The sequence below is a fragment of the Pan troglodytes genome, chromosome 16 (genome assembly GCF_028858775.2).
Source record: "Pan troglodytes isolate AG18354 chromosome 16, NHGRI_mPanTro3-v2.0_pri, whole genome shotgun sequence".
In the NCBI taxonomy this organism is placed as follows: Eukaryota; Metazoa; Chordata; class Mammalia; order Primates; family Hominidae; genus Pan; species Pan troglodytes.
Window position 1 is genome coordinate 23473185 of NC_072414.2, and position 23754 is coordinate 23496938.

At 43.7% G+C, this 23754-nt stretch overlaps 1 protein-coding gene across 3 annotated transcripts in view; it reads right to left on the bottom strand.

Moving 5' to 3' along the window:
- OTUD7A (OTU deubiquitinase 7A) overlaps positions 1-23754 on the bottom strand; it is a 393053-nt gene that overhangs the window by 44833 nt on the left and 324466 nt on the right. For all 3 annotated transcript variants that reach the window (XM_016927863.4, XM_016927862.4, XM_054666883.2), the window contains 3 exons: positions 9635-9736; positions 6103-6230; positions 5271-5383 (listed from right to left, as the gene is read on the bottom strand). In XM_016927863.4, coding sequence (XP_016783352.1) covers positions 5271-5383; positions 6103-6230; positions 9635-9736 — 343 coding nt within the window. The remainder of the gene's footprint in view (positions 1-5270; positions 5384-6102; positions 6231-9634; positions 9737-23754) is intronic.

A 23754-nucleotide genomic window follows, 5' to 3' on the forward strand; every position in this document is an offset into this window, starting at 1 on the left:
GACAGGCAGAATGGAATAACAGACACTGGAAGCTATGACAGGCCGGAGGGTTCGAGGGGGTGAGGACTGAAAAATTACAATGTTCACTACTTGGGTAATGGGTACGCTAAAATCCCAGACTTTACTACCACAATGCGATATTTGCATGTAAGAAACCTGCACTTGTATCCCCTAAACATATTTAAATAAATAATAAAATAATAAAAAAGAAACTCTCAGTAGAGTGATAAAAGGTGGATTCTTTAGACAGGAAGATCAGAGAAGGCTCCTAACTTGAGAACCATCCCTAGATAGTCAACTTTGGTCTTATTTTCAATTAGAAATGTCTTTAAAAATTTGAGCCGGGTCCCACATCTGCAAAGTGAGGACACCTTACGTTAGCAGATGCTCTTTCTGCTTGGTCTGCTGGTGGAAGTCATGGCACCTTCAGGAATACACATAAGAATGCCTCCTTTCCTGCACAAGGCCAGCCCATGGCCCGGGAGCACCAGGCTGTGGTGTGGGCATCTCCCAGGAATAAAATGCCTCTTGCTTTTCCTCAAAAGACTGACTGAAATTGACAACTCTCAGACTGTGTGCTAGGAAATCACTTGGGATTCTAGCTACTTCCGAAAAAAGCTAATAAAAAGAAATGCAGCAAACACATTGTCAGTGAAATTTCAGAAACTCAACTACAAAGAGAAAGCAGAGAGGTTAGCATGTGAGAAAAGTAAGGACCTAGACAGAAGATGCCCCCGGGGGCTGCCAGAGGGTCCCCCAAACGGTCCCTCTTGCTCTGCTCTCTTCTCCTCTTTGTCTGTCGGACTGGCCTCTCAGCTTCCACTTAGCCCTTCTCATCAAACAGAAAACAAATAAGTAGTTCTTTTAAAAGTTTAAAGAACAAAAATGATTATTTTCACCATAGTCAAGATAAGTTGTTGATTCCTACTCCTCATGCCTGGTCTGCATTTGTCAAGAGTGTGGGCTTAGGTTTCTTTGGTCAGTTCTAAGTTCAGGTTCTGGCTTTGTGTCTTTCAGGCTGTGGGACATTGGAAGCTAACCTGTGATGGTTAGATAGCTGGTTAAACGTTATTTCTGCATGTGTCTGTGAGGGCATTTTGGATGAGATTAGCATTTGAATTGCTGGAGAGCAGAAAGCAGAGGGCTTTCACCAATATGGGTGGGGCTCATCTGATCTATTCATGATGGGAACAAAACAGTGGCGGAGGGCGGAATAACCGAAACTGTTTGAGCTGGGACATGGACTTTCTGCCCTCGGCACTCCTGGTTCTCAGGCCTTCAGATTCAGACTGGATCCACACCATCAGTTCTCCAGCTCTTGGGCCTTCGTGTTACACCACTGGCTTTCCTGGGTCTCCAGCTGGCATGTGCCAGATCGTGGGAATTCTCAGACACCATAATCACGTGAGCCAATACCTACATTAGATCTCTTTATATGTATGTCTTTTATTGGTTCTGTTTCTCTGGAGAACCCTAATACATTATCTAATTCTCTGAATCTCAGCCTCCTTATCTGTGATTGGTGATGATAATGACAGCTCATAGGCCTGCCTGACACATAACATGGGCTCAGTAGATGACACTGTTCGCATTCCCATCTGACCTCACTAATCCCTCCCCAAGCCCTAGGGAAGGCCTGGTTCTTCCACGTGGCCGGGGCCTGGCCACTGTGAGTCCTCCTGGGAGGCACAGTGAGAGGAAGCAGGTCTAGCTCATACCCACACCTGGTCTCTGGTCCCTGCTGACCTCTTCAGATACGTGACATAGTTGCTTTCTGGGAAAGTAACAAGTTTAAAATGACTCCAGGCCATCATCTGTGTCAAGGACCAATAGTACAGGGGCTGCCCCATCTGTCTCCATACCAGGGGCTCCCAGAGCAGGATGCAGGGCCCGCACTGCACCCTTTACCCTCATCCGTGGGGAACAGGTTCTGGGAAACCCAGGCTGGGATGAATAAAGCCACCTTAGTTCTTCTCGCCATCATGCCTGCAAACTCTCCCTTGACTTGCTCTTTCCTATTCCCGGGTGGCACCCTGGAAATTTTGTGTGGTTCTTCTGGTTACTTTCCTGTGCAGGGGGCTATCAGCCCCAAGCTTGAGCCTCCTGAAAGACTGGGTTAGCTTCCAGCTGGCTTCTCTGTTTCACCTTTTGCCTCCTCCCCTTCTCTGGCTGCTGTCTGTGTCCCCTGTGGGGCCGGCACAGGCAGAGAGGAGGGGCAGGAGGGTGGCAAAGTCTTTCTTGCTGTCTTCCTTCAGGGCCCGCTGGGCTCGCTGGAGGTCCCAGTGCTGACCTGCTGTCTGAGGAAGTGCTTTTTTTGGGTCTTCAGAGCTCTCTGCCAGTTGAGGGGCTGTGACCTTAGGTCCCTGGGCTGCAGTGGTGGCTCCTCTCACTGACTACTCGTGTCCACCCTCAGCCCTGGCCTCAGGGGCTGGTCTTCTGTGTGGTCCCCACCATAGATGAGTCCTGAAGCCAGCCCGCTTGGGGCCTCCTCCCTGAATCCATGCCTGGACCTCGGGCAGCTCGCAGCATCCTGGCCTTACATCCCCTACGGCCCCATGTCCTGGCCTGCACAGCCACCACAGCCCTGTGAACCCTGAGCTCGCCAGTTTCTGCCTTCAGGCCCTTCAGTCAGGTGTCAGAAACTCATCCCTGCAGCCCTCAAGCCCCAGAGATGATGCCCTACACCTCTCAGCTCAACATGGGGAGAGAAGACACAGGCAAAAGGCAGAGCAACTGTGCTTGTGCACAAAGGCCTCTCTTGTGGACTCTGAACCCCAAGTGAATTCTTGGAGCAGGTGACAGCTCTGGAGCACCCTGTTGGCGAGTCCTGCACAGCTGCACGGGTGCCTTGCTGAGGCGCTCTCTGTCCGTTACCCTAGTCCATGGGACTCAGCCAAAACTCCCCATTCCCAGGAAAATGTTTTATGCCTGGTTCCAAAGGCCTCCCTCCTTGACTGGCCATGCAAAGGTTCCAGGTAACCCAAGGAGGCATCTGGCTACAGAAGCAACTCTGTTTGATAGATTCCTATTGCATATGCTCTGTCCTCTTCTGAGTTTTTTGTGTTTTTTTTCCCCTTTTTCTTTCTCCACTGGAAACACCTGTTGCTGAAACCCTAGAAATGCCTCCTGCATCACTGGCACAGGATTCCGACCTGAGCATCAGTGGCATCTGTGGGGACCAGGTGGCTGTGTCCTTTCTACAGATTGCTGTATTTGAGGGATTTTGTTAGGCTGTAGAGCCTGGTCAAAAGAGGAGACTTAATGATCAGACCAAATTTTGACTTTTTGGCTCCTTCCATTTATCATTTTTGTGGTCTTGGAACAGTTACCTAATCCCATTGAGGCTCAGTTTTTGAATCTGTGGAAGGGGTACTGGAGGCTTGTGAGGCAGAGTTTGAAAGGAGGGGAGAGAGTGCCTAGCACAGGGCCCTCTTATGGTCTCCCCGACCCCACCCCACCCCACCTGTGCTCGCCTCCCTCCTTCCGTTCCCCCAACACCACCCATACCTTCCTGCCTCATCTCTCCATTCTTTCCTGATGGGGTCACTCCCATCCACCCTTGGTTGTTTAGTTTCCCCTCTCTGGCCATTCCCCGGGTTCTTCCTTCTCTTTTGTGATGTGGCAGCCAGAACTATGGCTCCCAGGGGCAGGGGACCAGGCTATCCTACATAAATGGGACAATGTCTGGGCCATTTTGGATATTCCTAAAGGGACCTAATCCTTTTGTTAGATTAAGGTTGATCACTCAGACTCTGTGGGAGATAGGGACAGACACCAAGTGGTCCCTGTGTCCCCATTAGCATCTGAATCCCTCGGGCCCCAGGGAGCAGGCAGCAGGGTACCAGACTGTGGCCTTAGGAGTCAGATGGGCTGACTAGCCATGAGACCTTGGGCGAAGCTCCTCCTGGATGGGGGTACTCAGGAGATGTGTATGTGATGGTCACCTGTGATTGATTTTCACCCACTATCAAAGTCATCATTGCTGCTGTCTTTCCCCACTCCTCCCTGTCCCTGGCAGAGACACCTGGCCTGGATCCAGTCTGCCAGCACCTATCAGGCGTCCTCCCTGTGGCAGGAGGGAGAGAGGCAACTGTGAAAACGATGTCGAGGAACACTTAAGACCCATCACAGGCAGGACTCGGGAGGCGTGCAGAGGAAGAGAGCAGTTTTCCACAGTCGACTGAGTCTTCAGAATGCTTGTCCTCAAATGTCCTGCCAAGATAGACTGTTGGTATGGACATAACATAGCCTTAAAACACAGTGACAAGACAGCCCTGGAGGAAGGGTGTGCCAGCGTATGTGGGTTTCTAATGATTTCATCTTCAAACATGGTCTTGGACGCCACTGCTGCAGCTGCAGCTCTGTGGGAGCCTCTTTTCCAGCCGGGGCCTCCAGGGAGAGCTAGCCCATGAGGCACTAGGCCCTGCCTTGGTGGGTGGGTGAGGACCCAGTTGCCCGCTGCAGGGCCCATGAGCCTGAGGGCAGCCTGGAGCTGCATGCAATCCTCCTTCCATGGGTCTCCCTGGTGTTACTGCTCACACTTTCTCATGTTTGGCTGAGACCTTCTCTAGGAGCAACACCTTTGCTTTCAGGTTCCAGAGAATATGAACTGAAGAATAAGCCGTGGCCAAGGCTCTATGGCTGCCCCACTGGTCTGGCCACAGTCTTCATTCCATACTAGAACATCCAAGGTGTTTCTGTAGGAACAAGCTATTCCTAAACATGCACAGATGTGAAGTCTTTTTGCTGGGAACACATATAATATCCATGGAGCCCATCTGGGAAACACCAGGCTAGCTTAATGAGCTTCTGCTTTCAGGGCAACTTCTTGAAGCCACAAATTAATTAGTTGGGGGAGAAAACCCAAACTTCAGAGCCAGGTTCGTGCGATGGCAATGTGTGGGAATGCTCACCATCACGTGTGACCTCCAGAGGCCTGCTGTGCCCTGAAGGCGCACACCCCAACTGTTCTGCACAATAAAGTTCGAGGAAAGTGGCCTGGAGGCAGCTCATGTGAGCTCACCTCTGCCTGCATAGTGCATGTGGGGGCTGCATACCCTTCCACTAGCACCTGGCGGGGCCAGCCATCACCCACAGTCCTCCCGTGCGTCCTTGTCTTGAAGCTAATGCTGGAAAGCTGGAATCTTTCTGTCTTCCACAGCACAAGAGTCCCACATTCCCCCCCCCCGTGCCATCCCCCCATGCTGTGTGTAGCCCTGGGTGGCCTGGAGCTGGAGGTGACTTCTGGGGAGAGCAGGGGCAGCACTTACCCCCCGCCCGTGCCGCCATTCTTGCTGAAGTGTGTGCGCGGCTCGCTGGAGGCCAGCTTCAGCAGCTCCGTCCACTCCCGCTCCCACTCCTCCTCTGTGTACACCAGCCCTGACTGGCAGAGGGGAGCCGGCTCAGAAGGGGGGGTGGGCCACAGCTGCGCTGCCCTCTTCTCCTCACCCTCCCAATCTGGACCAGCCTCACCGGGACCCAGGCCAGGCACATCTGTAGGTAGCTACCAACTATACCAACTGCACCCTCTTGGCCACCTTTGCTATGCACACTATATTTTCAGAAGCCCCAAGCTCTAATTCCAGAGCTGCTGGGAATCTGCCCACCAACAAGGGTCATTCTCAGGGGCTGGGGATGACCGAGCATTAACCTGTGCCTGCACCTAACTGGGGCTGGCCGTTCAGATTCTTCTAGGAGAGCAAGGTCCTCATGTTTACCATGGTTGGGGACAATCGGGAATCCCTTTGGACTGAGCTCACACACAGGGGCTGGGGCCATGGGCTGCACCTGACAGCAGGCAGTCATATATATAATTCATCATCCAAGCCAGGATGCTTTTGGGAATGAAGGTAGGCAGCTTTCATGATTATGCCTTAAGGAAGCACAAGTGGACGCATAGTTGCTGTCTGCCGGGACTCTGCTATTTTAACAGGCTCCTCCTCTGTGGGCTTAAAAGCAGGAGACTTTCCTGATCCCAGGGGCTGTTTCTGCCTCCCCTCATAAGACCGTCTGGGGCCTGGAGGCCATGCTGTGGACTCGACCATGGCCCGAGGCTGCACCTGGCCTGGGTCCCGGGCTCTGGCCATGCCAGTGGATACCAACCTCCTTATTCTGCTGCGTCTGCTGCCACCTCCACCTCCGCTTCAGGGCTTCCCTCTCAGCTCCCGTCCTCATCATGGTATAGAGAGCTTTCCGTAACACCAGGTCCCGGTCGTGAAACCCCCACATTCCTGGAGCCAGGAGGCCAGGGAGAACAGAGGAGAGAAAGGACATGAGAAAAGACAAGCCAGAGGTGATGCAAACTACCACGACCCACTGGGAGAGCCTCCTGTCTGCACGCAGAGCAGCCTCCTTACTCAGCGGTTCTGTTAATTCCCCTCCAGCCTTCTTCCTGAGGCTTCCCATTAAGGCAAGTAGGTGAATGAAGCAGCACATCCTGTTCTTAACAAAATAATAGTGGGTGAAAATCAAGTGCTTTTCCTCTCTGGTGCCCTTCGCAACCCATTCTCAATGTTGCTGGTTTGCTTTGAGGACCTAATGGTCATTATTCAAGTCTTACATTTGGGTGGGGGACTGACTAGGGGACAGGGACAGGCTGTCCAGTGTCCTTATGGAGGGCTCCAGGCGAGGGAGGCCATTAGCATCCTGGCTTCTCCAGGGTCTGCCATTTCCCTCCTCTCCAGCCCTGAGGCATCTCAGCTTCCTAAGAAGCAGAGCGTCAGTGACACCACTGCACACACCTGGCCCAGGAGAGAGCGCCTGCTTCCTAGTGAGAGGGTCTCACCCTGTGTCAGGTGCTGAGAGGATATAGAGAGAAACCAGCCATCTCTGAGAATGTGCTCTGGGCAGCTTAGATGTGATCAAGAACCCCAACTCATGGGAGAAGTGCTCAAGAGAAGGGCAGCTCTGGCTACAAGGGAAAACACAGGGGAATCCATCCATCCATCCGTCCATCCAGCCATCCACCCACCCACCCACCCACTCACTCATTCTAGGTGCTGGGAATATATGTGGCAGTGGCCGGGACACATGAAGTTCCTAAAATCTCATGGAGCACATGTTGTGGGGAAGTGGGAAGTGAGGACAGCCACGAGGCTGGCACAGAGTGTACGATGTTGAGGGTGGCAGCCCCATGAGGAGAGGTGAGGCAGGCAGATTTGCTGTGGCGTGAATGGAGACATAGGAGCAAAGGCTCAAATGGGTGGAGGGAGGGGCCAAGTTGCTGTCCCAGCACAGGGAAAGGCCAGGGACAGACCCAGAGGGGGCAGTACTTGAGAAAAGGCAAGAGGGAAAGGTGGCTAGAGTGGGATCGAGGGGAGAGGGAGAGTGAAAAGGGGGCTCTCAAGGGAACTGTGAGCCTCTGGAGAGTCTTCAGAAGGAGAGTAATGTGAACTGATGTTTTCAAAGGCTCAACTGGCTGGGCATCTTTGGATATGCAATAGCCCAGGCCTGCCACAAGCTTCTAGCCAGCAAGGCTTCGCCTTTTTCTACAGGATGGCAGGGGAGGGGGAATGACCTTTGTCACTCCTCGCTCATCCTCAGACCTCTTTCAGCTGCCTCCTGGGACTCTCCCACAGCTCCTTGGGCAGGTCTCTCTTGCAGAGATGGCCTCCTTGTCCTGCATATATCTGCCTACAGGCCTGACTCCAAGATGACTGTCATTTCTATATGTGCCCCACAATCCTAGCTCAACGTCAGGCCAGGCCAACAGGGGTTCCACAAGGACTGCTGGTGAATGTCATGTGGCAGCTTTGGGCAGCCCCAGTCCTGCGGAGTTTAGCTATATGGGCACAAAATGAAACAAAGTGCTGGGATAAGAGGACAGATTGCTATGAGCTCTGGGCTTATTGTTGTACAGGGGATTCTTGGAGGGGGGTCTCACAGCCCTGGTCAGTCATGGCCCAGGCTCTCTTGCAGATGGAAATGACCAGCCTGAGGGAGGCTCTCTCTTCCCAGGCAGGCCTGGGAGGCCCACTGTGCTCACAGGGAAAATGCTGTGGGGTGTGGCCTTGCCCCGCTGTTGTGCTGATGGGGACAATGACTCTACATGCTGCAGTTGCTGAGGGACAAAAGCATTTCCATGCCCCAGACTTCACAATGAGGCTGCTGTTTGACACAGATGAGAGATTTATTCTTTTAGATTCTTTCTCCAGGTTTTACAAAGAACAAGGCAAAATATGCTCAATAACAGGGGAATAGTTAATGTTATCCACTATGATAAAATATGACCCAACTACTTAAAATCATGTGTTTGAAGGATAACAGCAGGGAAAATTCTCAGATTGTAAGGGAAAATGTTGGATTCAAGACTGTGAACACAGCAAGATCATCATTTCACTTGAAGAACCGACAAAAGACCGGAAGATGATGACAATACCAAACTGTTAAGAGTGGCCACGGCTGGGTGGGGGTCGCTGATTTTCATTTTCTCACCATGGTGAATGTGGAGTACTTTTGCAATGCCAACAAGCAGAATGTGCTCCAATGACATGGAGATGAAGCAGGTAAGTGGCTGCCTTGCCTTTCCTCACTGCAGGTCAAGCCTGGGGAATGTTTCCCTTGCCCTTGGTCTCCATCCTCCTCTGGAACCCTTCAAGACCCTGATGTATTTCCCTTGAAGCCCTTTACAGTTTTATCTCACCTACCTCTTGCTGAATAGGCCTCACCGCAGGTCCAAAGAGAGAGAGGTCTGGGGGCTGGCCTTTGATGTAGGTCATGGCACCCAGTTAAAGCCATGTTTGTTGGGGATGCAAGTTTGACCAACAAGGACTGCATTCCTGTGTGAGGGTTGTGTGTTTTGGAGAGGCGCTATCCTCCAGGGCGGGTAAGAAGCAACCGGCCCTGATGGTCCCTGGGGCAAACCCAGACTCACCTATCAAAATGGATTCAGCCTTGTGCATATAACGCTGGGCCTAAAGGGATAACTGAGGTTCCAGAAAGTCGATGATGATCCTCAATTATCCAAATATTTCTGTGTTGTGTGGCTTTGTGTGATCGGGAAGCTCACGTCTCTATTGGACAAGTGTGCTGATCTCTCTGTGGTATATTCTGACTATGCTGACTCCCCTGTGATTTATCTGAGCAGTACCTACGTCTGTTTCCATTAGTCCATGCCAACTGTTGACTGCTGTCAACACAGTGGACCCTCATTTACCCAACCTCATGCACTGCTCCCAAAACTTCCTACTCCAGCTTTACCTCGTTCACCCCTACCTCCAAACACCCTGTCCATTCCTGCCTTTATGCTTTATCTGCGGGGTCTCCCTGCCTGCAATGCCCTCTTCTAGTCTCTCAAGTTCTTCAAGTTTCAGTAAAGATCCCACCTCCTCCCAGGAAGTCCTTTTTATTTGTACCAGGCAACGGTCTCTAAGTCCCATCCCTGCAGCTATGCTCAAGGCCTCCTTCTATCACGCCAGGTCTTTTCTTATGTGTGTTCTGTCTCTCCACCAAGTGCTACTTGACAAGAAGGGCCAGGATTGTTGGCTCTGTCTCCTGGGGACTTTCTCATGACAGCGACATGGGTGACTCTATTTAGCGTATGCTTTTCCTTCCATAGTGTTTCCTTCAATAGCATATGTCTTTCCTTGCGCAGGCCTGGAGCCTGGCCACCCTCTGTCTGTGCTGTGGAGCTTACCCAGTGAGGCAGCATGTAAAAGGCAGTTCCCATCCCCTGTCGTGGCCAGAGGAAGAAGCCGTTTACAGCTCGTGCACACAGTGGACCACCAGTTCAGGCGACCTGGAAAAGAAGCTCACTTTAGAACAGGATCCCAGAAAAGGAAGGGGCCATTGGGGGTGTTTGCTAAGGAGGCATAAACATCAGGGACAGATTTTCTACAGCTTTCAGTAGAAAGGGGGAACATTATGGCTACTTCTCTCCTCAAATAAAATATAGATTTCTTTTCCCTTTGAAGACAACAAGTGGCCAAATCCTCCCATCAATTAGCATCAGCATTAAGAAACTCAAGGCCAGCACCTTCTCTCCTTGAATCTGGAAACGTATTTTACACAAGATAAAACATTTCTTTGTAATTTCCTTGAACACAGCTTTCCCTCCTGAAAGCTATTTTTTCCTTTCACCATCTTGCTTTTTTGAGGCACACATACCTTTGAAAGTATAGTTCATATTTCATTTGATTCATCAAAACCATTATAGTTACATAGGTGTAGTTATGTTAAATTTCATGAATATTTACATTTAGAGACTTCCACTTCAGGGAAGATAGAGCAGATGTACTTTTTCCTATTTCTCTTACTTAGTACAACGAAAAGCCCTGGAAATTATGTATAAAATCATATTAGAAGACTCTGAAAAGTGGAGAAGAAGTGGCAGACTAACTAGGGATCTTGAGACTTGAGGAACGACATAATGGTGGGTTCCCTGGAGTTTCTTTTTGCCTCACATATCCCAGATTAGATACTGTAAAAACTGGAACCAATGAGAGTAGGCCACAAAAAAAAAAAAAAAAAAAAAAAAAAAAAAAAAAGATAGAAAAGAAAAAGCACGCTCTCTCTAGACAGAATACCAGGAAAGGGGTAGCTTAGCAAAACAGTAGCTGCTTAGACATTTCCTCTTCTATTCCAGCCAAACATCACAGAAAAAATTATAACCCGACCACCACCCCTGCCAGCAAAGGTCTAGTGAGAAGCCTAGACTTCCACCCTCACCAGGCTGTAACAAGGTGCTCATCACTGCCTGCTCCATCACCTGGGGAGTGTCAGAGAAGGCTGAGTACAAAGCCAAGACCTCAACCCCACTGGGTGGTAATAAGCACCTTGCCCTCTATCTTCAGAGGACACATAGGGAGCCTGAACTTTCACACTCATCTGGCTGTAATGAGAATCTCTGCCTCCTCTCAGCTAGGAAGTACCCCTGCCAAGAAGTACCAAGCCCATTCCCCAGGTATCAACAGGGGCAGAGGGGGAAACTGTACTTCAATTACCCTCTGGCAGTTGTCAGGCAATGGCCCCGTGAACCTACCAGAGTGGTGTCAGGAGGTCTGCTAAAACACAAGATTTAAGTAAGACCCAGAGTCCTATAACTTAATACCCAATATATACCCTTTTAAACAACAACAAAAAAATCACTTATACCAAGAACCAGGAAGATTTCAAACAGAACAAGAAAAGATATGAAAACTGAGATGACAGATGTTAGAGTTATCTGACTGGGATTTAAAAGTAGTCATCCTAAGAATACTTCAACAAGCAATTACAAACATACCTAAGACAAATGAAAAATTAGAAAATGTAGTAAAGAAATAGAAAGTCTTACCAAAACAATAGAAGATACTAAACAGAGCCAAATAAAGAACAAAAATATGGGCAGATATAATAGGGACTGAAAAATACAACTCTGATTTTAAAAACTCAATGGATGTGCTGAAAAGCAGATTGGAGAGAGGAGAAAAAGAATCAGTGTAATGTAAAGGTATAACATAGAAATTACCCAATTTGAACAGCAGAGAAAAATTAAACTTAAAAAAAAAAACACATATACAGAACGCAACTCAGGAACATGTGGGACTGCGACAAAAGTCTGGAGTCCGTAGAAGAGGCGAAATAAGGTAGAGCTAAAAAAGTATTCGAAGAGGCCAGGCGCGGTGGCTCACGCCTGTAATCCCAGCACTTTGGGAAGCCGAGGCGGGCGGATCACGAGGTCAGGAGATTGAGACCATCCTGGCTAACACGGTGAAACCCCGTCTCTACCAAAAATACAAAAAATTAGCCGGGCATGGTGGCGGGCGCCTGTAGTCCCAGCTACTCGGGGGGCTGAGGCAGGAGAATGGCGTGAACCTGGGAGGCGGAGCTTGCAGGGAGCCGAAATCACGCCACTGCACTTAGGCCTGGGTGAAAGAGCGAGACTCCGTCTCAAAAAAAAAAAAAAAGTGTTCAAAGAAATAATCACTAAATCACTAAAAGGTTCCCAATTTTTGCAAATGAACAAACAAACATACAGATTCAAGAAGCTGAGCAAACCCTAAACAGAAAAATAACCCATAGAACTCATACCAAAATATATCATAGTCAAACTTCTAAAAACTAAAGACAAAGAAACCTTAAAAGCTGCCAAGGAGAAACAACGCCTTACTTACATGGGAAAAACAATTCTAAAGACAGTGCATTTCTCATTGGCTACCGTGTAGGCCAGAAGGAAGCAGGATAATTTTTTTTTTTTTTTTTTTTTTTTTTTTGAGATAGAGTCTTGCACTGTCACCCAGGCTGGAGTGCAGTGGTGCAATTTCGGCTCACTGCAACCTCTGCCTCTTAGGTTCAAGTGATTTTCCTGCCTCAGCCTCCTAAGTAGCTGGGACACAGACATGCACCACCAAACTTGGCTAATTTTTGGTATTTTTAGTAGAGATAGGGTTTTACCATGTTGGCCAGGCTAGTCTCGAACTCCTGACCTCAAGTGATCTGCCTGCGTTGGCCTCTCAAAGTGCTGGAATTACAGGCATGAGCCACCACGCCCAGCCAAGATAATATTTTTTAAGTGCTGAAAGAAAATAACTGTCAGCCCAGAATTTTAAAGCTAGCAAAAATATTCTTCAGTAATAAGCGAGGAGATTTTGTTCCTAGCAAGCCTACCTTAAAGAAATGGCTAAAGGAAGTTCTCTAGGCAGAAAGGAAATGATAAAAGAAGGCATTTTGGCATATAAAGAAGGAAGAACATGGAAAGAACAAAAATATGGGCAAATATAATAGACTTTCCTTCTCCTCTTGAGTTTTCTAAATTATGTCTGATGGTTAAAGCAAAAATTATGACATTGCCTATCTGTTTATATGTTTCAATGTATGTTGAATAAATATTTAAAACAATTTTATTATAAATGGTAGAGAATAAAGAAGCAAAAAGGCAGGTAAGGTTTATATGCTTCACCAATAGTAGTAAAATGTCAACACCAATAGACTTTGATAAAGTATGTGTATATAATGTAATAACTAGAACAATTCCCAAAAAGGTTATACCAAGAGGTGTACCTAACAACAACCAATATTATACAAGCTCCTCCAGAAAATAGCCAACATTACCCTGATACCAAAATCAAAAAAAGTACAAAGAGAGAAAAGTGCAGAGTAACATCTCTCATGAATATGATGCAAAATTCATAAGAAAATACAAACAAGTAGAACACAGTAACATATACAAAGAACTATATACCATGACCAAGGGATGCAAGGATGGCTCAATATTTGAAAATCAATCAATATAATTCACCATATTAATGGGCTACAGAAGAAAAATCACATAATCATATCATGAATGCAGAAAAAGCATTTGACAAAATTCAATACTCACTCATAATTAAAAATTCCCATAAAACTAGGAATAGGGGGATCTCCATAATTTGATTTAAAAAATCTACACAAACATATAGCTAACATCATACCTAATGGTGAAAGACTGAATGCTTTACCTCTAAGACTAGGAAAAAGACAAAGATGCTCCCTCTCTCCACTGCTATTCAACATAGTATGAGAAGTCCTAGCCAGTGAAATAAGTCAAGAGAAAGAAATAAAATCTGTATTCGCAAATCAGAAAGGAAGAGATAACACTATTCTTCTTAGCAGAGAACATGATAGTTCACACAGAAAATCATAAGGAAGCTACAAAAAACCATAACTAATAAGCAATTTTTTAAGGTCACAGGATACAAGATCAATATACACAAATCAATGGTACAGTCATCCCCAAGTATCTGCACAGGATTGGTTCTGGGACCCCGCCGACATACACCCAAATCTGTGTATACTGAAGTCTGATAGTTGGCTCTGTGGAACCTGTATGTATAAGAAGTTGGCCCTCCATATACATGGATTTTGCATCCTGTGAATACTGTAATTTTGATCCTCACTTGGTTGAAAAAAATCCACATATAAGTGGAAGTGGACCTGTGCAGTTCAAACCTGTGCTGTTCAAGGGTCAATTGTATTTTACATACTAGCACAGATGTCTAAGGGGCCATGGAGCAACTGGAGTTTTCATACTTTGCTGTTGGGATTGTAAAAAGGCACAATTATTTTAGAAAAACTTTTGGCAATTTCTAATACAGTTCAACATACTCTGATACGGTTTGGCTCTGTGTCCTCACCCAAATCTCATCTTGAATTGTAATGCCCAGGTGTCAAGGGAAGGACCTGGTGGTAGGTGATTAGATCATGGAGGCGGTTTCCCCCATGCTGTTCTCATGATAGTGAGTGAGTTCTCATGAGATCTGATGGTTTTAAAAGTGGCAGTTTTCCCTGTGCTGTCTCTCTCCTGCCACCTTGGGAAGAAGGTGCCTACTTCCCCTTCCCCTTCCGCCATGATTGTAAGTTTCCTGAAGCCTCCCCAGTCATGCTGAACTGTGAGTCAATTAAACCCCTTTTGTTTATAAATTACCCAGTCTGAGGTAGTATCTTTATGGCAGTGTGAAATGGACTATTACCTACCTTTACCATATGACCCAGCAATTCCACGCATGGATATTTATTTACCCAAGAGAAATGAAAACATAAGACTCATACAAGAAATTCAGAGCAGCCTTATTTCTCAATAAAACTAGTTGCTAACACATCTGGGACTGTGTCTCTGAAATAAATAGCCATTGGGAGTTACCTTGGGTTCTGTTTTTGTTTTTGTTTTTGTTTTGAGACAGAGTCTCGCTCTGTCACCCACGCTGGAGTGCAGTGGCGCGATCTTGGCTCACTGCAACCTCCGCCTCCTGGGTTCATGCCATTCTCCTGCCTCAGCCTCCTGAGTAGCTGGGACTACAGGTGCCCGCCACCACGCCTGGCTAATTTTTTGTATTTTTTTTTAGTAGAGACGGGGTTTCACCGTGTTAGCCAGGATGGTCTCAATCTCCTGACCTTGTGATCCGCCCGCCTCAGTCTCCCAAAGTGCTGGGATTACAGGCGTGAGCCACCGCGCCTGGCCGGGTTCTGTTTTCTAGTGAACTCATGTCAAGACATCTTCATTCACTCTTTCTCAGGAAGCTTCAGAAGGATGTACTCCACAAAATGAGGGTGGAAACCAGAACCAGAGAAATACAGGAAACAGGAGGGAAATGGGTGAATAGCACAGAAGCGAGGCAAAGGTAATCTCCAGGCTGATGGCTACAGGAGACTCTGTCCTACCTGATGACAGGTGCATCTGCACTCATGGCTGCTTTTCAAAAGAATGTGTCTATGGAAAGGATAAATAGCCTGGCTCATTTACATGTTAGGCAGGTGACACAAATGTCATCTTACATGTCACTTCTTGGATAATACTAAAATTGTTTAAAAATTGCTTCAAGCTTATGAGTGGTTGTATCAAGCTTCTAATGTTATGTGAAACTTCTAGTGACATATGTATGTTTTTATTTGGAGGATGAAATATAACATGCACCTCCCTAGGGCCTTCAACACTTTGGGAACTTCAATCAAATGAGAATGTTTATAATAGATATTTCCAAGAAATTGTAAGAGCATTTTAATCAAAAATTCTTTAAAAAAGAGAGAAATATTAATAGGATTTGAACAACTGAAGAAGCAGAACATGTTTTACATTTCTACATTCCATCTGTCAATGGCTAAAGAAAACGTGTAAATACACAGGAGAATACTATTCAGCTATTAACAAGAATGATGTCATTCATTTGCAGCAACATGGATGAAACTGGAGGTCATTATCCTAAGTGAAATAAATCATGCACAAAAACACAAATATTGTATGTTCTGAATTATATGTGGGAGCTAGAAATTTGATCACATAGAGGTAGAGAGTGCAAAGACAGATACCAGAGACTGGGAAGGGTGAGTGGTGAGGGAGGATGGAGAGAAGTGGGTTAAAGGGTACACACATACAGTAAGATGGAATCCATTCAATGCTGGATAGCAGAATAGGGTGATTCTACTTAACAAAAATGTATTGTACTCGGGTGATGAACACTCTGACTCAATCACTACACATTATATACATGTAACGAAATTTCAAATACACCCCATAAATTTGTACAAAAAATCTAATAAAAGGTGTTGTTTCTATCAGAATAGAAATAATGAAATATGAAGGATAAAGACTGCAAGTAAGCTTGAAAATTAAGGCCCCCAGGAGTATATTTATTTTAGAGTCAGAGAGTTATTGCCTAATGTGTTGCCATATTAACAAAGTTTAATATAAAAAAACTTCTTGGTTCTTTGTTTAAACTGAATCCTTATCCACTCTTCAGCGCTTTTTGGTTAAGATTCAGTGATTCCATTGTAATAAGTGGCATTACTGATAAAAAATAACTGTGCCCTTAATTCTAAATAAAAGCATGTATTAAAATTAACACTACAAAGTTAAGTAGACGAATGTCTATTTATTATATGAAGATGTTAATGCTTACGCTAACAAATTGGTATATTCTTACCACCTACAAGTCACCTTATTAAAGCTAAATGAGAAATGCAAGTAAGGGCTTTAATTGACACTACCACTGGATGGACCGTTGTGGACGTCATTGGAAAAAACATGCAGTTACTTAGTCACTTCTTTTTCTCTAGGCTGTGAAATAGCAACCTGTCTCACTTGACTTTTAAAAAGTGTTTATAACAACCAGGCTGGGATACAGTAAAACTGGGTTGCCACAAAGTAAAATAAAATGGCAGGATCTTTGCTTACAAAGGCATAAAACTCAACGAAATGGCTGTGACACCTGGAAATCCGACACATTTGACACTAAAGTGGGCAGCCTCGTTCATCCTCTGCATTGATCTCAGCTGCTAGTGCTCTGGGCAGCCATCAGGGAGTATAGGGAACATGAGTAGACAATCAGGGAGAGGAGGGACAGGGAATATGCTAATGAGGCAGGTGGTCTGCATTTCTGTGGCAGACCTTGTTGTCTTGCCCACCCCATAGCGTTTCCCTCCCATCCTTGCTGACAGAGCCCTGCTTGTGTCTGGGGCTTTTCAGGCAAGCCTCCTTGCCTGCCCCATGGGGCAACGTGCAAATGTTCATACGTCCAAGACGATCTGTGCAATTCCACTCCCCTTGCCATGGACTGCTGTTGCCTGGCTCACAAGATGTAACAGGAGACCTGCTGGGGCTTGCTCCTCCTTCACAAGGGCCATAATCAGGGGCTCTCTCTTGCTGCCCTGAATGATGCAGTGTGAGGATGTGTGGCCTGATGCGGCCACAGCTACACTGCATCCCCAGCTGGAGCTAGCACTGACCCGCTGGGGAGAGAAGAGCAGGGTGCTATGTATGCCTGGGTCCTCCATAACACTGTGCAGCTGCCAGCCCTGCCATGAACATCCCTGTTTTCAGACTCTGAGTTGTGTGGGATAATGATGACCTCACAGTTTAAGCTCCTGCTGGCTGGGTTAGTGTGTTCTCCTGCACACTGCAGGACCCTCAATAAATCAACCAGCTCTGTGTCAGGGGATGTGATTCCCATTTTACAGAGAAGGAAACTGAGGCTCACAGGGAGTAAGTAAACTTGCCCACGATCCGCTGAACCTCAACAGGAGCCCTCACACATCCAGGACAAAATCAGATCACAAAAAAGGCCAGTCTAATTTTGTTTCTTATGGTTGAGTTTGTGGCAAGCCAATTTTAACTTCTCTGACCTATATGATTTCAAAAGCCGTATTACTGAGTAACGAGCAAAACTGGAGCTCAAATTTTGTAAAGTGCCAAAAGAAACACACCCATCACCCAAAACCAAATGAATGTCACCCCTCTGCCATATTTGCACCAGCAGGTTCCTTTCAACATAAAAGAAAAGAAAAACGAGTAAAGATCAAGCTGAAGTTCCCTCTATTCGCCTCCCCCATTTCACTCTCATTCCTTCCTCCCTCGCTGTAACACCAACATGAATTTGGCAATTTTTTTCATTATATCACATGAAGACAGTATTTAAAAATACATTATATATTCAAATCTTCAGATAAATGATACTATTAAATGTTGACGAATATGTGCTGTACACAATGTTGATTCCTCTGCCACAGGTTCTGGGAGGCGCTGGCTTGGCCTCTCCCCTGCAGTAGAGACTGAGGATTCTTCTTTAAGACTTCTGACTTGTTATTCCTAGGTGGGGAGTGGCTATCCAATGGGTCCATATACTGAGCAAGTGCCTCAAATCCATGTTACCCCATTCCTCGCATATCTCTTCCTCCCCACACCCCAATTCCTTTCCCTTGAGCTTTCTCTCTCCCCAACCTGGCTCATTGCCAGTGTCTAGGCATAGCAGGACCTTCCCCTTCCTATCCCTACAGACTGTGCAGATCAGCAGGGCCTCTGCTTGTTCCAGCCTTTATTACAGATATAAGGAGAGTAACCCAGGGTCATATGACCCCGAGGTCTACACTTGGGAGAAGGGTGAGGAATTAACCCCACTGGGGCATTCAACAATGAGATATGACCACTGTACGTGAACTGGCTGGGAATCTTAAAATATCCATTTTCATGAAAAACAAAAGAAGAGAGAATGTTTTTTAAAAAGTGCATAAAGAGCCATAACAGCCAAATGTAACGCATAAAGTTGGTTTTTTTGGAATGAAAATAAATCACAAAAATGACTTTGGGGCCAATTGGGAAAATCTGAGTATGGGCTCTACTAGTTGACATTACTAAGTTAGTGCTAATTTTCTAATGCTGTTAAGTCATATAGGAGAATGTCTTTATTTTCAGAAGAAGTGAAGTATCCACAATACACATTCAAATGATTCAGAAAAAGTGTATGTACTTCCATACACATAAAGAAAGATAAAGCAAATGTGACAAAGTCCTGAAAACTGGTGATTTTTGGTGCAAGATATATGAATACTCATCTTTCAATTTTCCTGTAGATGTGAAGATGTTCAAGATGAAGGAAATGGCATGTGGGTTTACTCTATAGTCTTACAATGGAGACATTCTGTTTTGGTGCCAAAGACAATTTCTATGTAAATTAACTCATTTGTCTCGATTAAGTTTTAAAAATGGGTTGAATTCAGTTAAAAATATTTTGGGCGAATGTAACTAATGCAAACTAATGCTAGTTTGACTAAATTTTTCTGCTGTTTCAATAGATTGAGTTGAAATTTTTACAGTTTGGTTATAATTTTCAATTTTTTTGAAGGCACAGAGCCCTGAAGCTAATAGGTGACTTCTCTGAAGTGTCTTCTGTCAATCCCCTCTATACCATAGCAAGCAGCATTGAAAAACCACCACACTTTCCATGGCAGACACGCTAACCATCATCACTCTTCCCACAAAGGAGGTGGAAGACCTGATTTCCCTTTTCAATTCAGAAGTCTGTGCAATAAAGACCAACTGATTCAAGTTGAAAATGAGGATGAAATAGTGGCCTTTGGAACACCTACCCTTGCAGAATCTGGACTAGAGTGTCTAAGGTAGTCATCAGAGAGGCAGTCAGCAGACTGGTTAGACAGAGAAGCTGGAGTTAGACTTCCTGGGTTCAAATCTCAATTCCACTATTTCTTAGCAGTGTGGTGTTGGGCAAGTTACTTAATCACTGTTTCAGTGTTCAATTCTTAAAAATGGAGATAATAATAGTCCTGATCTAACAGAGTTTTTATGAACATTATATTATTTAATCTTGGGAAAGTACTTAAGATAGGGCGTGGCATATAGAAAGCCCCATATATGTGTTATGCATATACAGGTCCAAAATCCTGAGTTAAATAAAGGAGTATATTTATGCATATACTAAAGAATGAATGAATGAGTGAACCAAAATGCTTTGGCTTAAAAGGTACCTTTATACACCAAAGTCCTTTTTAGAGTAAGCACAACTGCTCTGACATTCATGCAAGAAAGACTATGAACTGCAAATAAAGGGAAGCTTTTGCACACAGAGTGCCTGGTGCTGCTTAAAGGGAGGTCAGCTGGTGCACAATGAGGCAAGTATAGAAAATGGGAGGAAGTGTTTAGGAGCTTTTATAGCAATGCGCTTTGCTGTAATATTTTTATTAAATTTTATAGAAGCATAGGGAGACAGTGAATTGGAAATCTAAAGAAAAGAGTTGTCCTTCAACACAGATTGCTTGAGAAGCACTGTCCAGAGGTTCTCAGAAATGCAAATTATGCTCTTGAATTGGGTAGACATCTAAATATAGCATGTTAAATTTTTTTTGGCCTACATTCATTGGTTAGATTGTAGTATTAGGATAAAGAAGATTTAAAGAAAAAAGATGAGTAGGTCTTGGGGAAAAGGAACCATGTGAGGAATGTGAGGAAAGACCTGGCCTTTAGGTGTTAAGCCTAATGAACCAAAGAAAGCAACTTTTTAAAACCAACAAAAAGATTTCTTATACCCCTACAAACCCTCATTGATTTTTACTTTTGTTAGTTACTCTATGCTTAATTATTCCTGATTTCTCTGTAATACTTAGCAAAAAAAAATTTTAAATAAGATCTTGCGTGGATGTGTGTAGCACTGCAGATAAAGTAGGGGCTGAAGGCTTTGTCTCTGGTCGTTTGAAAAGAGAAATCCCTCTCCCTAAGATGAGCAAGAGGGCACAGATTTAAAGAGGAAAAGAGGTCAGAAAATAAAAATACTTATTTTCAATAATCCTTTCAAATGTATATCCAAGCTTGAAAGAAAGTGTAGTAAATCTCCAACAACCAGAAATAAATATGGGATGGAAATTAGTATGCACCAAACCAGCAACTGCCAACGCGTGAAGACATTTAACTGTTTAATCACTTCATAAGAACTCGAAAAAAGGCTGGAGACCCTGAAATGTGGGGAATTGGGACTGGGGATGGCCTTTTCCTTCCACATAGAGTTAGGATCCTCAAAAACTATATCCTGAATGCAAAGATTAGAAATAATTTTGCTCTGGCAAAGGCAGTTGGGAAGAAAATTTGTCTCTTTTAGCCTAGGCTTAGCAGAGGAAAATAAAAACTTCCCCGGAAATGTTGGCTGTCATGAAGATTTGAGCTAAAATTGATTTGTGGCTTGGAACCACTAAGCCAAGAAATTAACATAAAATTGGTTCTAAGTACCAAAAGTAATTCCTCTTGGGAAACTGGTACAAACAAACAAACAAAAACAATCTCTCTAAGAGGAGTACACTCTCAACACAGGCCACACAAGAGTCCCACATATAACATCCTGCTCACAACCCAAAATTACAAACACAACAGAAAACAAGCCATTGTGAGTCAGAGTCATACACACAAAATCAGCAGTTTATAGATACCTATAAACTTGAGGTTAAAAATGATTAGAGACTGTAAACAAGTATGTTCAAAATGTTCAAAATACACAAAAGAATTAAACAAAATATGACCAAAGAATAAGAAGCAGATTTGGAAAACACATATAGAACTTAAAATGAAAGATATAAAAATTAAAGTAAAAAAGTAAGAATCAGTTTAATATCAGGTTGGACACTGTTGAAGAAAAAAGTTAATACATTTGAAGATAAGTAAGAAGCAACAAAGAGGGAAAGAGAAAAGACGCAAGAGAGTTTATGAGACATAAGAATAGACTGAAAAGATCTAACATTGTCCAATCAAAATTCAGAAAGGCATGAATCAGGCAATATTGAATACTGACTGAGGATTTTCCAAAATATGTAAAAATAAACTCACAGATTTAAAAAGTCTAAGACATTCTAAGAACAATAAAATTAATGTCTTCCTTAACATATCCTAGTGAAACTGCACAATATAAAAGACAGAGAGAAAAGATGTTAAAGCACCTAGAGAAAGAAAAAAACCAGATTATCTTCAAAGGAGTGATAGATTGACAGCCTACCTCTTCAAAGGAACAATGGAAAGAAGAAGCCAAAAAAAAAAAAATCTTCAATGTGCTGAATGAAAATAACTGGCAATCTATAATACTAGACCCATGAAAAATGTTTTCAAAAAATGAGGGCAAAACAAAGACATTTTAAGACTAACAAAAACTGAGAGAGTAAAATTAGCACTCACCTAAAGAAACTGTAAAGGATGAACTTCAAACAGAAGGAAGATCTGACATGCAAGAAGAAATGAGGAGAAACAAAAAAGGTAAGCATATGGGTAAATCGAAATGAATGTTGACTATATAAAACACTAATGTCTGATGAGATTAAAAGTATACAACTAAAATAAATGACAACAACTTACAAAACAGGAGAGAATAAGGATGAATAAAACTAAACTACTCCAAAGTCCCTGTCTTGCCTGGGTGTAAAGTAGGTTAAGATGTTAATTAATTTGAGATGTGATTCATACGCATGTTTTAGGGGTAACCTCTTAATAATGGAAAGAGAGGGTATAACTTCAAAACTTGTAGAATTTTTAAAAAGACATGATTAAACAATATTTAATTGATTTAAAAGAAGATGTGTAAGGAGAGAATAAACACCACATTGAATGGGGGAAAATGGCAATTGCATTTAAAAAAAATGCACCTGTTAAAAGACAAAGGCTGTGAAACTGATTTTATGAATAAATTAACTACATGCAGCTTGCAAGAGATAAATCTAAAACAGAGGAATACAAAAGTGCTATAGGTAAAGGTATGAAAGGTGGCAAATGGTACATCAGGAATGTTTTAACTTACGGAAAGCTAACATAGCTGAATCAATAGCAGATAAAATAAACGAAAAGGCAAAAAGCATTAGTAGAATTTAATAAGCACCCTCTACACTGTTCAACTGCTCAATTCATGAGGAAGAAATCAGTTTAATTGCTGTATTCAATAACATAGCATTATATTTATGCAGGATTAAAAATCCATAGGAATAAAAGGAGATATAGACAAGTACTCAATCATGATGAGAGATTTTAACACATCTCTATCGGTAATTGAGAGAAAAAGTAAAAAATAAACCAATAAATGTACAGAAGATGTGAAAAACATAATAAATGACCAAATGGACAAATACAATACAATGCAGCCAAAACAGAAGACTAAACATTATTTTCAAGCAAACATGGAAAGATTTTTAAAAAACTGATCATATTCTGAATCGTGAAGCAAAGTTCTCAAGAGATTTCAAATCATACAGACAATGCTTTTTGTCCACAATGGAAGTAAGAAATCTATAATAAGAATAACTAAAAATATTTAGTAGTTTTTACATACTTGCAAACAAAGAAGCACTTACAATAATTCATGGGTCAAATAATAAACCAAAATGAAAATCAGAAAATATTTTGAAACCATGTAATAACAAAAATATTACATTCCAAAATTTTGGGGATATAGCTAAAATAGTATGGAGAAAAAAATTAATAACCTTAAATACTTGCAAGAGTTAAAAAGAAAGGCTAGGAATTAATGAATTAATCATCCATGTTAAAAAGTTACAAAGGAACAGTGATTAAATCCAAAGTAGAGGGAGAAAATAATATAGATCAGGAGTCAGTAAACTTTGGTCTATAAGAGGTATAGAGGGAAGGGAAAGAGAAAGAGAGAATGAATATGTGATACAGAACTTACATGGTCTGTAAAGCCTACAACTAGCTGTTAAATATGAAAGTAAAATAATGCCATTTTCAGACAAATGAAAACCTGAGACTTCACTGCCATCAGGGCTGCATCTAACAAAACTTTAGTTTTGTTATTACACCAGGATGGTGTAATAATTCTGTCTATGCATCCACTAACACAGTTTCAAAATATATAAAGCAAAAGATAACTAAGGAAGAAACAGAGAAACACAATCATAGTAGGAGATCTTAACACACCCTGTTCAATAGCTGGTAGAATAAGTGGACAAAAACTTAGTGAAGAATAGAAAAGATCTGAGCGACAAAATTAACAAACTTGATATAATTAACATATATAAAAAGTACTATACCTA